At 47.6% G+C, this 15,302-nt stretch overlaps 1 protein-coding gene across 7 annotated transcripts in view; it reads right to left on the minus strand.

Moving 5' to 3' along the window:
• LOC126858377 (dachshund homolog 2) overlaps positions 1-15,302 on the minus strand; it is a 182,947-nt gene that overhangs the window by 83,675 nt on the left and 83,970 nt on the right. For all 7 annotated transcript variants that reach the window (XM_050608641.1, XM_050608640.1, XM_050608639.1 and 4 more), the window contains 2 exons: positions 11,461-11,689; positions 8,711-8,773 (listed from right to left, as the gene is read on the minus strand). In XM_050608641.1, coding sequence (XP_050464598.1) covers positions 8,711-8,773; positions 11,461-11,689 — 292 coding nt within the window. The remainder of the gene's footprint in view (positions 1-8,710; positions 8,774-11,460; positions 11,690-15,302) is intronic.

Genomic DNA, 15,302 nt, shown 5'->3' on the forward strand with positions numbered 1-15,302 from the left:
CCTTCTCCCTCTCGCATTCTCCGCCTCTCTTTTTCTCCCCTGTCGGCCTGCGTCTATTCCTCGCTACCGAATCTATTTTTCTCGACAAACGCAAGTATCCAAGAGACGAGAAGATTGCTTAAAGGCTTAAATCTCCTAGCGGAAGAAGCGACCGTGGACAGTTTCGCGCGATTGAAAGATTTTCTTCGTCTCGAGATGTGTTTACTAAAGGTAAACGTGAGAAGTCTTAGATCCACATTCAGATTGCGTGTAATCGTCTCCGTGTAAGAGCCTCGAGAAACATGAGAGAGAAAATAGAGAGCGAAATTTTTTTATTGCGATACACGAACGGTAACATTTGTCGACGATCTCGGCGGTGGCCGAGATTCGACACTGTTTGCTCTTGCTCGCGCAATTTTCTAGCCCGGAGCGAGTATAATGTAAAGAGGAGAATAAAGTACGCGAAATTATCAATTAGCGCGACGAACGGCCACTCTACGTACGCAGATCGCGGCTATGTAAATTGAAGAGGCTACACGATTTTACATATTTCAACAGATTCATGCGTAGCGGGGAGAGCGGCGGTGAGAAAAAGCAGAGGAGGAAAAGTACGGTGGAGAAAGAGGAGGAGGAGGAGGAGGAGGGGAAGCGACGATGGAGGGCTCGGTGGCCACTCGAAAAGTGCGGGCGAAGCGTTTTGTCGAGTGTTTTATGGAAAGCTTTAGAATTGTAGATTTTCTCTCTCCCGTAACGCCCGGCTGGATTTATGACGGCCGACGTACGCGCAAACGTACGAGCGCGATGTCCCCGCTACTTGTGCGGCGCGCAAAGCGGCTCCGAAAATATAAAAGGATATTATTTAAATTCTTGAAAAAGTTCGCTTTTTACGCCGGCGACGACGGCGAGAGAGAGAGAGTACTTCCTGAGAGTGTGATTGGGAATCTTTCTCGTGGAGGAAGTAGACAGCGGAGGGAAAGGTATTTCAAGTCGATCCTCTTCCGCATAATCAATGTCAAAAACATTTTAGAAGCATTGATCAATGTGGGATGCAAGGAACATGAGAGAGGGACGGCCGCGAGCAGCAGCCACACGCCAAGTTGCTATTGGATTTCAATTGGAAAACGATTATTCTTGTCGAGTGACCGTGGCTGCCACTTTGGCTCGTTTGTCACCGAGATAGAGAACTACGTTACTCTTTACATCGCGCTGTCACACGCAGAAACTACCATACGCGTAAAAGACGCTCCTTTACTCTCAAAATTTTCGCAATCTTAAAAAAAAAGATTTAAGCATGATTTAATGTCGGAAATAATCAAAGTATCTAAAGAAGGCTTTCTTATTGATATAAAAAAAAAATGATTTATACAATACTAAAGTTTAATTTCACAAAGATCCCTTTCTCGTGAGTTTTCTATAGACGCCCCGAGGCAAAGGAACGGACATCTCAAAAGAACGCGATGCATCGCGCGTTTCGCGCATGCAAAGCGTCGCGCTGATCAAAGAGCACACGGGGCCGTCCCGAAGGTAGGGAGAACGTGGACGACGAAAGCAGAAGAATCTGATTTCGGCGGCGCAATTGTCGGGAATGCAAAGCACACACGGAGCTATTTGATCTATATGCATATCGTAACAGCTCTCGCTCTCGAGCCAGACCGCACGCATGCAGCGGCGATGTGCATGTGCATCGCAAGGGAGGAGGCGGGGGAAACGGTGGGTTAGGTAGCGGGTTAGGTCTGGTTTGACCCCCGCGGGGCCAAGCGTGTATTTACGGAAGGGTCGCTGATAACACGCCGACAATTGTGTCCACACACGTCTCCACCTCCGCGTCCGGTTCTCGGGGCACACGCACACGCACGCACATCACGCACGTAAGGGACGCGCCGCACACGCACGCGAACGGAAACGCTCGCCCGCGCGGGACGGACACTGCAAATATTAGTTCATTACCAAAAGTGCCAGTGAAACCGAGGCTGCGAATGGGTAGCACCGCGAAACCGCAGGAACGTTCGTTCGCGGTTTATTTAACGGCGCCCTTCCGGCCGCTTTTCAATTAACCGTCCGCCCCGCTCCCCCCGCTCGTCCGCCCCCCCGGGATCGCCGCCTCCGCGCTTCGAGAACACGCTTCTTCGTTTCTTATCTACGACTTAGACATCCACAATTTCTCGGCGAGATTTATTCGAGAAAAGAATATCGAGTTTCTTGTCTCTTCCCGTTATACTCGAGTGTTTTGGGAAAATTACTTATTTACCCACGACTAGCTCGATAGCGAGAGAAAAACTAACAGAATGAGAAGATACGGAAGGTAACCGGAAGTGCAGCGAGAAATCACATGTCGCGAAAATATAAATAAGAGCACATCAACGCCAGTACTCCGACTGTGTCTAGAGTATCGCGCTACGCAATATACGGACATGTGTGTGCGCGCGCGACGCCAAAGGGAAGTCATTTAATAACAATATATCTTGGCCGACTGCGCGATATCGCGCAAAGTATATACACAACGGCAATGACGTAAAGACAAGGATATTGCAGCGTTAAAATCGATATTTGTTCCGCTTAATTAAGACGCACGGCGTAGACGATTGTCGTAATTAAATTCCGATTATGGAGGGTGCAAACTCGGGATATAAATACGAATCGCGCGAAGTGCAATCAAGCGTAAAGAGATCTGCGTTTCATATAAACGAGAAGCGGCGTGAATAAAGGCTAAATATATTTTCAACGCGAATCGAATGAATTTAAAGTAAATATGTAAAAAAAAAAAAAAACTGTTTCTCTTAAATGTCACGATAGACGACAGGCTAAATTTTGAAACCTCATCTACGCGCATTCGACGACACAAATTACATGACGATGATCACAAGCTCGTTAGTCAGCACCGATGCCGTGACACAAATAGCTCTCGCTGTTCTCGTTCGAGAAAATATCCGACGAAAGACGGCGGCTTAACGAGACGAGAGCGAAGAGCGGAAAAAAATATTAAGAAGGATGACAATTTCACGGTACATTAGCGTCCGGTAGGAGTATCCGAAGACATGTTTGCGGACGACGCGACTAATTATGTTTTTAATTAATCATCATTTTGTCGGGCCGCGCCGACGATGCCGACAACGTACGACGACAACGAGAATGCGTTGAAGTCGCCAACGTTCCAAAGTTTGCTCGGTTTGGCTCGTTACCAGCCGATGACGTACGTTCTAATAATGCACGTTGGCACAACATGACACCTGCCCCTCTTCCCCGGATGATTCCCTTCGACCCTACATAATACCCGTCGTCGCAGTTCCTCCACCCCTTGCGTAACGCTACGCTTGCACCAAAGCCGCGATCATTCTCGTCACTTGTATCCGCGTCAACGTAAATGATTGTCAAAATAAGCCTTTTCCGCGAAAGACTATACCGTTATATTCTACGAAGGATAATCTATTTATTATTTGTTAATGCTTCCATTAAAATTCTTGTGTTTTCTGGCGAAATACTACGTAATATTAGCAAAGTATTTGCATGCAAAAACAAATTATTATATTGACGTTCTCAGAAAGCACTTAGAGATTGATTATCTTTTTGGACAAATAACGTCACCGCACACTTCCTACGATAAATGTGACTCACGTTTAATCGATAAATAATTTAGCCGCGTTAATAAAATAAATGTCACTCGGCTTCCTGCCTTCTTCGTATTCTCTTCGGGAATGATCTTTTCTTAAGAAGGCGTTACTTTGGCTTATATTTGCTCGGCGGAGAAGTTTGATGAGCCGGAAGATTTACAAGTGCATGCTTCTTTTTTTCAATTCGCGCTGTGTCGCCTTTTATCAAAGCCTGCTCTTATATCATTTTTCATTATTTGCCCTGTATCTATTATTAATCGGTCCCAAGTTACTTCATTCTCTCGCTCCGCACTCTCGATTGACGATTCCTTTCGTGCTGCGTCGCAATCAATCGCGGATGCGGTATTATGGAGCATCCCGTGGAGGGATGATCCCATTATCGTCACACGCAGAGGATGCGGGATCCACCTCACACGATCGTTTGGTCACGACAGTAACAGGATGGTGATGTAACGCGATCGTTCCAACATCGTTGGAACTTAGAGTGCGCGCCATCATCGATAGACAACTAATAATCGGTTCTGGGAAGAAGGGAACGGCGCCCGATCGATCAAGTTCGCCAAAGTTTTAACCGTACGGTTGTCGCGAATTGAGAATATTTTCGGCTGACCGTCCACGCCGAGATTTCCGTCCGAGATCCGTGCGAGATATTCCTTTGGAATCATGCGAGGGAAGAAGAGATGCGCCGCGTGCAAAAAATCGTCGGGCTAATTGTCGTCTAGATTCTTGTTGGGATTAGATCATAGAAACGTTAGCATAATCGATAGAACGATCGAAGGTGACCAGACGTGGAATCCGTGAGCGATGGATTTTATACCTGCCTGCTGCGTTCGAATCGCTTTCGTGAAATTAGGGTGACCTTAACGCCGATCAAGCATCCTCTGTCTCTCTTTCTCGAGCGCCAAGTGCACGGATCACGTTTCTTTAAATATCCAAGTAATTGCCCGGACGAACAAGCGCGCGTACACTGGCAATTACACATGAAAATTATGTCGGAAAATTACAGGGATGTAAAGGAGAAATAGAAGAACGGTACAACGCTGAAGAGGAGAAACGAGAGAGCGAGAATGATACGAGCGTGACTAATACGCTCTTTGTCAACGCCGGGATAATCGCGCAACGATTTTCGCGCATATTTCATTTTACTCGGCAATTTGCCATCTTGCAATCTTACTTGGATCAAGTCTTCTATGAATATTGAGACGTGAGAATAAGCTCCATCATTGACAGACGGCGTTCTAATCGCATGTAGCGCACGAATTATATATTTAAAAAAAAAAAATGGTATAATTGAAGAAACAATCATCATACTCTCTTTAATGATAATAACATGGTAATAACACGTCATAATAATTAACCGATCGCACAGTAAGGAATAAATAAAAAAAAAAAAAAAACTGACACGTATATAAGTGCCAGGAACAATTGAGATAATCTCTGACAATCAAATTCACGTTGATATGCGCGATTAAGCGGACAAGGCGGAAAACGTCGCGCCGCGGCACATCGCGTAATTATGGGATCCTCGTTGCGGGATGCTGACAGCTCCGAGCCTGGACCGGTTACCGCGTAAACAGTATTAATCACAATGCGCGTATTTGCACGCACGTCGCGCCGCTGCAGCTCTACGTGATGCTCGTAGTTACAGTAGAGTTACCTCCGTAGGTGTTTGCATCGTTCTACGTGTACGCGCACTGACAGTTCGTTTGAACGCAATTAGCGTGCCGCCTATGATGGCATAAGAGAGGAACAGCGATCGCCGAGGCGAATTGAACGTTTCGTCGCGTTCGTCGCGCCGCGAAATGAACGTGAGGCCAATTGTTTGACAGTTCCAAGTATTTTTTTAGCTTACACTTATTCGCGGTGATATAATAAGTATAAATTTTATTTTCATATAATTTAGGAAAAATAGTGTATACGTACGTTTTTCAAGTGTCTTGTTCTTGAAAGAATTGTAGTTAGTTAATACTTTGAACTACATGATAAATTAGAATAATAAGATATATTTCAAAATTAACGTGCATGCCATTGCTTAATTAATAAATAATAAAATTTCAATTTATTTAGACACTTGTATTAAATGTTTATTAATATTAATATGCATTTCGCGTATTCTATTTCTTTGTCTTCTTTTTAATCTAATCGATAAAAAGTTGACGCATCAAAGTGAAACAAATCGTACATTAAATTATTATTTTAAATGATTATGATAATATTGATCGCGCGTGCTATTCTCATGATATAACTCGACGTCGATGCCGGCAGTAATCGAATGTGGTTATCAAAATGGGAAGAAATATGTTCCAAGTGTTTGTTTTGTGTCCGTCGATACTTTTCTTTGAGAACGTAGTCTCGGCAGCCACGAAATCACGACCGTAAAAGTAAATGGACGACGTTATCCCGTTAGCAAGAAGAACAACGAAAAACGATAAAGAAAAAAGAAGCAAAATCAAATGAGATAAAGAGAGAGAGAGAGAGAGAGAGAGAAAGTAGAAAGAGTCGATCGTAACGACGAGGCTCAACTTTATGAATATTATTTTCCAGCAGATGTCCTGGACGATAGGACGTCGTCGCCGTCATCGTCACCGTAATTAATGACATCGCGACAGTACGACGAGGAGGGTGGCTCCCAAGTCCGGGACTGGTCGAAGTGAGATGACGGACGAAAGACGGGGAGACGCAGAGGCAAGGGAGGGAGGGAGGGAGGGAGGGAGGACCGGTGTGGAGATGCGCAGCCAGCGCGTAAGGGGATGCCGACGACGATAAGGAACTCAGCGTAGGAAGGCAGCGAGAAACTGACGGCGGATGATAGTCGGACGGCGACAGACAATGCGCGGCTGAATTATGCCGGAATGACTGGGTAGTTTTAAAGCCAGGAAGCCGACATTAGCGCATTGATATCGAACATTCTGACTGCGCGGGGAACCATTAATATTACTTACTTCATAACGCGCGCGGTGCCGCCGCCGCAGTACGCCGAGGGTCGACCGGCAACTCCGCAACTCCGCCTTCATCCGCCCGTAACGACTGCTTATCCGCCAGTCATATATATCCGAAATTCACTTCTATAGCTATCACTCGCGATGAAGAGAACGATGCATGCAATTATGATAAATAAAAATTGTAAAAAATTTAAATTTAAATAAAAATTTGCAGCTATAAGCTTTTAGTTTGAGTACGAAAAGGTGATTATATTTTTGGGTAAAAAAAAAAAAAATACTCTAATAAATCTTATTTCTCGTATAGAAGAACCATATAGACAGACTTACTGTGCCGTAAGATTAATGAGATTTAATTGACCGAACTGGCGGATAGACTTAAGGGGAAATCGGACTTTTCCTGCGAGTAGATCAACTGGATTAGCGAGAACAAATCATCGAGATTAAAACGCGACGGTGGAGGGAGAGGAAACTAGAGGCGACAGAAGGAGTAACGCGGTCTTTGGTCGTTCCGGCTGCGTTTCGTGTGCTTGTAAAATCAAAAGAGGACAAACAATTAATAAAGCCGGCGCCGTCGATTAATCAGAATTTAACTCGCAGTTAAATACTCGAGGATCGCCCTCGGCTGCGCGGCTGCCTCTCGCGCGTATCTCGAGGGAACGAACGAGCGCGCGGGCCACGCAGGATAAACAAAGGTTTACATCAGTGTCAGTCGCAACAAGTCCGAATTCGTCTAGGGTTCTCGCCATGAATATTCACGGTGTGCTCGCCGGTCCGCCGCCCTTCCACAGCAAACCACCCCCGTCGCTCTCGCTGCTTCGGTCCGTTTCCCGGCCCCTCGTGCCTGCCCTCCCCCTCCCCCCCGCCCTTCCCTACCGTCGCGGCCGCCGACGCCCCCGCATCCGCTCCCCGTGGCCTCGTGCCCATTTACCACCCCCTGCGATATCCATCGAACGGCCACCAGTCAAAGGCTGAAATCACAATACGCGTTTGTCCGGTTGACGAAGTCGACGGTGGGGTCGACGGTAAAGCAAATAGAACGAGAGAGAGAAAGAGAAAGGGTGGCGTAGAGTGGAAGTGGGGAAGCGCGCGCGCGCGGGGATCGCGGAGTGAGTGGTCGGCGGCGGGGCTCGACCAGTGGTCATTGCCTTTGAATTGGAAATTACGTTTCGGACGGCCAAGTGTCGATTTTCACCCCCTCATATTAACGGCTCTCTGCCGCTCGTGGCGCGTAGGCGCGAGGACCGACTCCTCCCTCTCGCATCTCGCATCTCCTCCTACAAGCGAGGGTAAAATTGAAGATGCATTCGGCATGCTTGATCCGTTCGTTTGGTATTGCCCTCGTCTCCCTCGTATCGCTTCAACTTTTCGTTTCGCACCAAAGTACCAAACATTGAATTCAACGCGAAACAGTACGATAATATAACAGAGCACGCTGTTTCGCGCCCTCTCCGCCAAGGCTGACGAGGGGAGAGGAGAATATAGGAGGGAGCTCGAAATTCCCTTGCCGAAATCAACCCTTTCGAAGCGACGGCTCTCGCAAGCGCTCGAATGATTTAATCCCCGAATGATGGACGGGCACGTCGCGACGATGATCTGCGTGCCGTGAAGTGACAAGTGGTTAGGATCACGCGGAAACCTCGGTGCGACTCCTCGGTGGCTCTCTCCGGCCACGACAGTGGCTGTGTGTTGGTATCGGATGAAACGCAGGAGTCGCGGTGGATGGATTTTGCGGCGGATAGACGAGGGGTGGAATGACGAGGCGGGGCACGCAAAGAGGAAGGAGGGGGGGGGAGGGGAACGTTACGAGCTCTCGCACCATACAAATCATGTTGGCATTACTACGTCAGGCCTGGACTCAACTTGTCGCGCAACCGGAAACTCGATACCGTTCCCCGATAATACTGATTTATCGGAAAGTGCAGCGGCGGCCTAGGCCGCCGGCGTCATCGAGCCCGCTCCGCTGCGTTTTGTATTTTTGGCGTCGGTGATGTAGCGCGATTTTTCCGGCTAATCGAGAATTACGGGTTCACGGGTGAACGGCGCGAGAACCCCCTCTCGCACGTCCAAACACACGCATATCGCGGAGTTTCTGCGTAAAAACGCGATGACCGCGACGAGCCATGATTCGGCACAATTTTTCTATTTTTTTTTTCTCTTTTAAATACGGTTTAGATGTCCTACCTTTCGAGATGTTTGACAATATCTTCGTAGGCAGCTCGGCAGTTTTCCCAAACCGTCCCGGACCTGTGGAGCACAAAATAAAAGACGATTACGACAAAAAAATGGAAAAGAAAGACCGAGTCTCCATCTCGGAATATCGCAAATCAAAAGGAAAACGAAAGGAGAAACGCGTCGAGATTCGCGTCGTGGAAGAAATTGCATAATCGCGAGACGTCCTCCTGTAAGAGAGGACACGCTTGATTAAGGATCCTCGTTTCGTCTCGTCTCTCGACTCTGGCGCGATTCGACCGTTGCCGAACGCACCGAGAATGAAGAGCCTTTGATGTCGCTGATTAAAAAAGAGCGGAAGGAGTGGAGTTAATTTGTACCTAGTATCGTGCGGAGAAAAAAAAAGATATAACGAGAGAAGAAGAAAGAGCGGATATAAATTAATCAAAAGGGAGAGGAGAGGGTGGAATAGAATCTTCGTTGGCGCGATTTAAGAACGGAACGGAAATTAGATGGCATCGAGATCGTATATCCCGAAAAAAATATTTTACCCTATATCTCTTCCGCCGACCGAGAGATGTTCCGGCATCTAATGTCAATATGCCTGACACAATTTCCACGGTTCTCGTTGGCGTATTTGCACAGCAGAAAATGAACGATGTTGATGTCGATGGGGGAAGGAAAGTGAGGAGTTACAGATAGACACGAAAGCCGTACGTGTCATTTGTGGAAACTGGTCGAAGAGGTCACGGAGTGATGAAAGGTGGTCGGAGGGAAGGAGATATACGTCGAGTTAAGGGATGACGATATAGATGGGGCAGAGAGAGAGAGAGAGAGAGAGAGAGAGAGAGAGAGAGAGAGAGACAGGCGGGGGGGACGAAAGGGACGTGGTGTCCCAGGATGGGGTTGCGTTGAATTAATCATATTCCGGTGTTTGTCGTAGCGCCCCCAGACGTAATCCGTCTTACCTCCCGATCTCTTTCTCGCTCGCTCGCTCGCTCGCTCGCTCGCTCCTCCGCCGCGATAGATTTGCATTTTAATTAAAAGCAAAGCGCTGAAATCATAATGCGAAACGTGCGGCGCCGCCTTCGCCGTGTCATTATACACGCGCGAGCGCGGGTGTGTGCGTGCCGCGTGACGTATACTCACGCGCCTCGCTACATTCGCTCTCACGCTGCGTCGTCAAGAAAGATTGAGACGCGTTAAAAATCCTGAGCGTCGGCTCTGCATTAAATAATCTTGCCCAGCGTATGTTGTCAAGTTTGCATTCAAAATGCGCACCAGATAGCCTTAGCCAGGATGCGACATTAAAATGTATTCTCGCGTTCTCTCATTTGTTTTTGTCATCTTTTTATTCCCGATCGTTGTCTATTTTCCGATCGCGTTTACGAGAATTCCTTTTTTTCGAATCGCAGAATCGAGTTGAACGCTCTTGAAAGGAAGAAACGATCGGATCTGTCAAGTCCCGATTTTCCAAGCGCGCGCCGCCTAAAGCAAACTCTCAGGCAAAGAGGGTAATGGTTGGCGGAACGGGGCTAATTACACGGAGCGGATGTAATCGAAAATTAAGGCGAGTCTCCGTATCCTCCAAAGCTCTGGCTGGCTACGGGAGCGTTTCGCGGCGAGCGGCAACGTACCGAGAGCATCTATTAGAAACGCGTTAACAAATGCCGGGATTAGTGCCGTGTCTACCCCCTCGAGCAAGGACGAGGATGCTATTCCATTGGTTTCCTTCTCTCTTTGTCTCTCTCTCTCTCTCTCTCTCTCTCTCTCTCTCTCTCTCTCGCCTCTCTCGGTTCTTTGCGGCTCTCTGCGAAACCGAATAAGCTGCGATATTCGTCTTGGGACTACGGGTATAAGGCAGCGAGGAGATTTGCCACCTTCTCAAGAAGGGGCCCTCCGCTCATCTTCAAAGGTGATCTAACGCCGCGTAAGGATAAACTTGAATGATCGTAGGACTTCAAGGTCGATCCGAGTCATGAATAATATCATACGCATCCTTGAGACAATACGAGGTTCTTCATGTTCTCGTAATATATAAAATCAAATTATTTTTTTCAATATTTTTCAGCAAAAAGTATTACTATGATAAAACAAAATTACTTTATGAAGAATGAAAATTTTATAATCAGAAAGAACTCGTTTGATTTTAAATATTCAGTATAGAAAAGGAGATTAATCGTCAATGGTGCGCAACGCGATGAAATGTAATCCAAGCCGAGTAAATGATGCGCGTCTAAGAAAGCGAAGTCGAAGGAAGACGCGAAGACAAAAAAAGGAGGGATAACGCGAGGAAAGGTGCAAGAAGGGGGAAGAGATCAAGCGGTGTCGAAACCCCTCGGATTTCCACGGCTTCGCCGTCTCTTTAAATCCTCTTAAAGTCGTATTCCTTTGGCCTCGCCGGCCAAAGAGCGCTGATGATAAACTCGAAACGGATAAATCCAATTTTCGAATGAGCCACCGATCTTGCGTGAGAAGAACGAAAAGAGCGAAAGCGGAAGCACACACAAGCTTGAAATTTTAATTTTCCGACAAGTATTCTGAACTCCGCTTCCATCCTTCGTCGATACACTTGGCGTGTATCTCTTGCATTACCATTCTATCCTCACTTGTCCCCGGTCGGCTCGTAAAGCACGAGGAGGAAATTAATGAAAATGTTACCCGCTGCGAGAACGCGCGCAGCTTCCGGAATATCGTCGCTCGCAAGAGTGCTTGCTTGCGACCTGACACAGCGAGAAAGGAAGGGAGGGAGGGAAACTCACCTCGCGAGGGCTTCCATATTGGTCATATTCGGGTTGACCTTGAGACCTTGCTCGGCACGAGCCTGCGCCTGCGCCTGCAGGTGATGAGGCAGACTGGCCGGTGACAGGATGGCGGTGTGTCCCGCACCTGGGTGTCCGCCGAGTTGCATGAACTGCATGTGGCTCAGGTGCGTGGGTGGATGATTGTATCCGTTCGCCAGAAGCGGTGACTTCTCCATCCTCGGTACGTCTGCAAATAAAATATACACGCGTGCTCTAGTGAGATCTCGTATAGTTACCATACGATACATACGTAAACAAAGCGGAATATATTATGATTATTCACTCTTCCACGAAGAAATTGCATAAATTCAATTATCGATCTTTCTGCGCTTCTCGTGGTTCCAGTAATGGCCCGAGGGGTAAGGGAGAGGGCGAGAAACAGAGAAGGGAAGCGAAGATCTGTGAGACGAGAGAAGGAAGGATTGAACGGAAAGGAGAACGTGGTGGTACGAGCGTGTATCCAGATCTCATCGGAATCGGGTGAGACGTGTTGCTCCCGGCGAGTCAAGGATAAAGAGCGCTTTTACGGGCTTGATGGATCGCCGGCCGCTTAACCAAATATCAATCACACAACATGCGGCGGCGCGTAGCCTCTGCATATAATCTATGCGTTGATTCGCGCGTCCGTATGTTTGCGCGACGCCTTAGCAAGCCACCGTGATGGATTCGCGAACGAATTGTGGGGATAGATCGTAGACCTGGGGTTTCATCGCCTAGCTGTATCGATAATTTTCTCCCTCTCTCACTTTCTCGTCATATCGGGCTTATTGCCATATATTCGATATCGGATATGCGACAGCGCGCCTGTATTATTCTTCGCGGTTCGCCGTCACCCCGGCGAATACTCGATTTTTCAAGACAAGCGCGACCGACTCTCTCCCTTCCTCTCCGCTCTTTCACTCTCTTTTTAGTCGATAACGTAACACGATAATGTATGCGCAGTCATGTTTTTTTGATCGACGTCACGTACCTTCGACGCGTGTCTTTCGTTGCGGGGGAAACGCGAGAGAAAGGACGCGTCACCTTGCTATTTGTTATGCCACTGTCAACATATCGATATATTTTTCTTTCTTGAATATATTTCAATATGGATGTACGATCTTATAGATTGAGTTGAAATTCAGTTTCGCGTTTAAATCGCACATCGTTCTCGGATTATAGGCTCGCAGCAGCCTTCCCTCTGCACATACGCGTTCGAAACTTGTCGAGGCCATTCCTTCTCGCTTTCGGGCGAGGATGAAATCTCGAATTCTTTCTTAAGTGGTCTCGCTTAAGTTGGTCCTGGGATGCTCGCGGCATCCCGCCGCGATTTATTGCGTCTTTCTCGGAACCGTCATCCGCGCGCCGTCCTATGAAATATTAGATAAACGATGTCATTCGGCCAACCTGGACGCGTCCTTTCGGGGCCCAGGTCGTGCGCGAGAGAGAAGTAAAATAAGGAGACGGAGAGAAATGGGAAGGGAATGAGTAGTGCCTATTCATTACAAATTATCTAAATGGCAGTGATTTCGGCGGACCGGCTGGCCGTTTGACGAGTAAGTGGCGGGTTCGCCGGTCCCAGTGACTGTCATTCCGCGCCGGCCTCGGGCCAAATAGCAGCCGACGACCGGCGAGCGACCGAGTCGCTCGACAACCACTGCGGGACCCGGCCCATGACCGGCCCTAAAATTGGACTTATTACAACTTATAGAGCGCGATTTGAACGCTCCGCTCAATAACATGCATTATCCCCAATCCATATGATTTAATGAAATCTCTCTAAACTCGCCACTTAGCCTCAGTACCTTCTCGCGCAGTGCCCCTTTTTGTATATGTGCCCTCACGCAGACTGGTATGTGTATGCGCGAAAGCGAGAGAGAAAGGGATGGATGAGAGAAGCATCGAAGCATGTGTTTCGATCATTGTAAAAACCTAAATGCATGTTTCGCAATTTTGTAGCTCTGACAATACGTATTTATCGGATTCACAATGCATGCAGCGTTTCGACGTTTGATCGATGAAGACGTTCTGCGATCCTTGACGCGTGACGCACAATCTGCCGTCTCTCTCGAAGAACACCCCCTCCTTTTTCAATGCACATCGAGATCTCGATCTCTTATCCGCTTTAACTCGCTCCTTAATAAGCGAGCACTCTCTCGCAAGTAGAACAAGCGATATATCCAGAGATTGGCATTATGTCGCGTCGATGGTAAGAACGGCTATTCTATTCCGAGAAAATCGCGCAAGAGGCCCGAAAGAAGAGGTGCTTCGGGCGGCTCCATCACCCTCCGGGTCGCCGATCGCCGGGACCTTAAAAGCCAAATGCGAAAGACGATAAAACACAATTTGAGCTAAAGACTGCACTCCTATAACCTCCCGTCCCCTTGCCCCCGCGCAGACGAACGCGCCGCCACCTCCCCCGGCCCCTCCCGGAGGAGCTCTGATGAGGTGACAACCCATAATTATACAGACCGCTTTCTGTCTGGGGCTGACTGCGGTGGCATGCAGAGGAGAGGCCTCCATCATCCTCCTCTGTTCTCCTTCACGTCGCCTCATCTCTTCGCTCTTATTTCCTCTTCTCTCTTCTTCTCCCTTCTCATCCGCGTCTCCTTCTTCCTGCGTTCCTTTCCATTTTCTTCTTCTTCTTCTTCTTCTTCTTCTTCTTCTTCGGTTTCTCATTCTCGAGTTGATTCTGGAGGTTCCGGGCCTCAATCCTGACGCTTAATAGTGATACGTACGTTTTCTTCACGTGAGGAAGAGTCGAAGGTGGAGCGAGTCGAAGCGAAATGACGATGGGGGAGGAGGCAGACTGACCGGAGTAGTCGCTTCCACCCGTGCCACGCCGTGCCCGTAGGAGAAGAATAACTTCTGCTACTTCTTTCTTGGTGTTAATTACAAAACGCGAGAATAAATTGCCGGACTAAATGAGTGCCCGGTATCTCTCGTCACGTCTTTTCCTTCGTCCTACGACTCGCCGCCGCCACGACGCGTCAGATATGAATGAAGCCTCAACCGCACACGTATACACGTAGAACGCGAAATGAGAATTTATTAAGCATCATAAAATTGACTATTCTTGCCGCAGCTATTATTACACGTGCTTCATCGTATATATTTCAATATAATTCAAAAAAAATATATATATATATATATATACTTAATAGAAAAACAATCTCTGTAGATTTCAACATTAATGCCAAGTCGATTTATTTGATATAAATTTATCAAGAACTAAAATTTGCATAAATTTTATCTTAGCGATCTGAACGTAAGAAAATAATGTAGTCAGTTTGAATATATTTCCCTCCGAGACCTGCGCGCCGCGGGACTTCGATTCGTTGTTGCGGTTCTTTTCGTCTTCCAAACGGAGGATACGCGCTTCTTTCGGTCGGCAAAGTACTGGCGAAAGGAAGGGTCATGTGAAATTATTCGGAAAATATGCCCTTTGTGCCCGCCGTCCTCAACGTAACCGCCATTGTTCTTACCAAACGACGAAGAAATCCACCGAGGGCCACGCTCGCCCGAATCCGCCATAAGCGCGTGTTTGTGCTTAGGCACGTATATACATATGTTTACCCTCGACACCGACTCCCTCAAAACCCTTGGATTTAACCCTCGAACACCGACCCTCCGGCTACGGCCGATGACATCGCGACTCTACGAGTACCGGAGCTGTTCTCTTCTGCTCAAGCTCCGTTCGCTCGTATAGTCGCGAATCTCGACTTCTGGCTCAATTAAAAGAGTACGTAAATAATCGCTGTATATTTTATCTATTTAAGCGTGCGAGAGCGAGAATCTGGACCGATCGAAGATCAAAATCG

Source organism: Cataglyphis hispanica, chromosome 25 (genome assembly GCF_021464435.1).
Source record: "Cataglyphis hispanica isolate Lineage 1 chromosome 25, ULB_Chis1_1.0, whole genome shotgun sequence".
NCBI lineage: Eukaryota > Metazoa > Arthropoda > Insecta > Hymenoptera > Formicidae > Cataglyphis > Cataglyphis hispanica.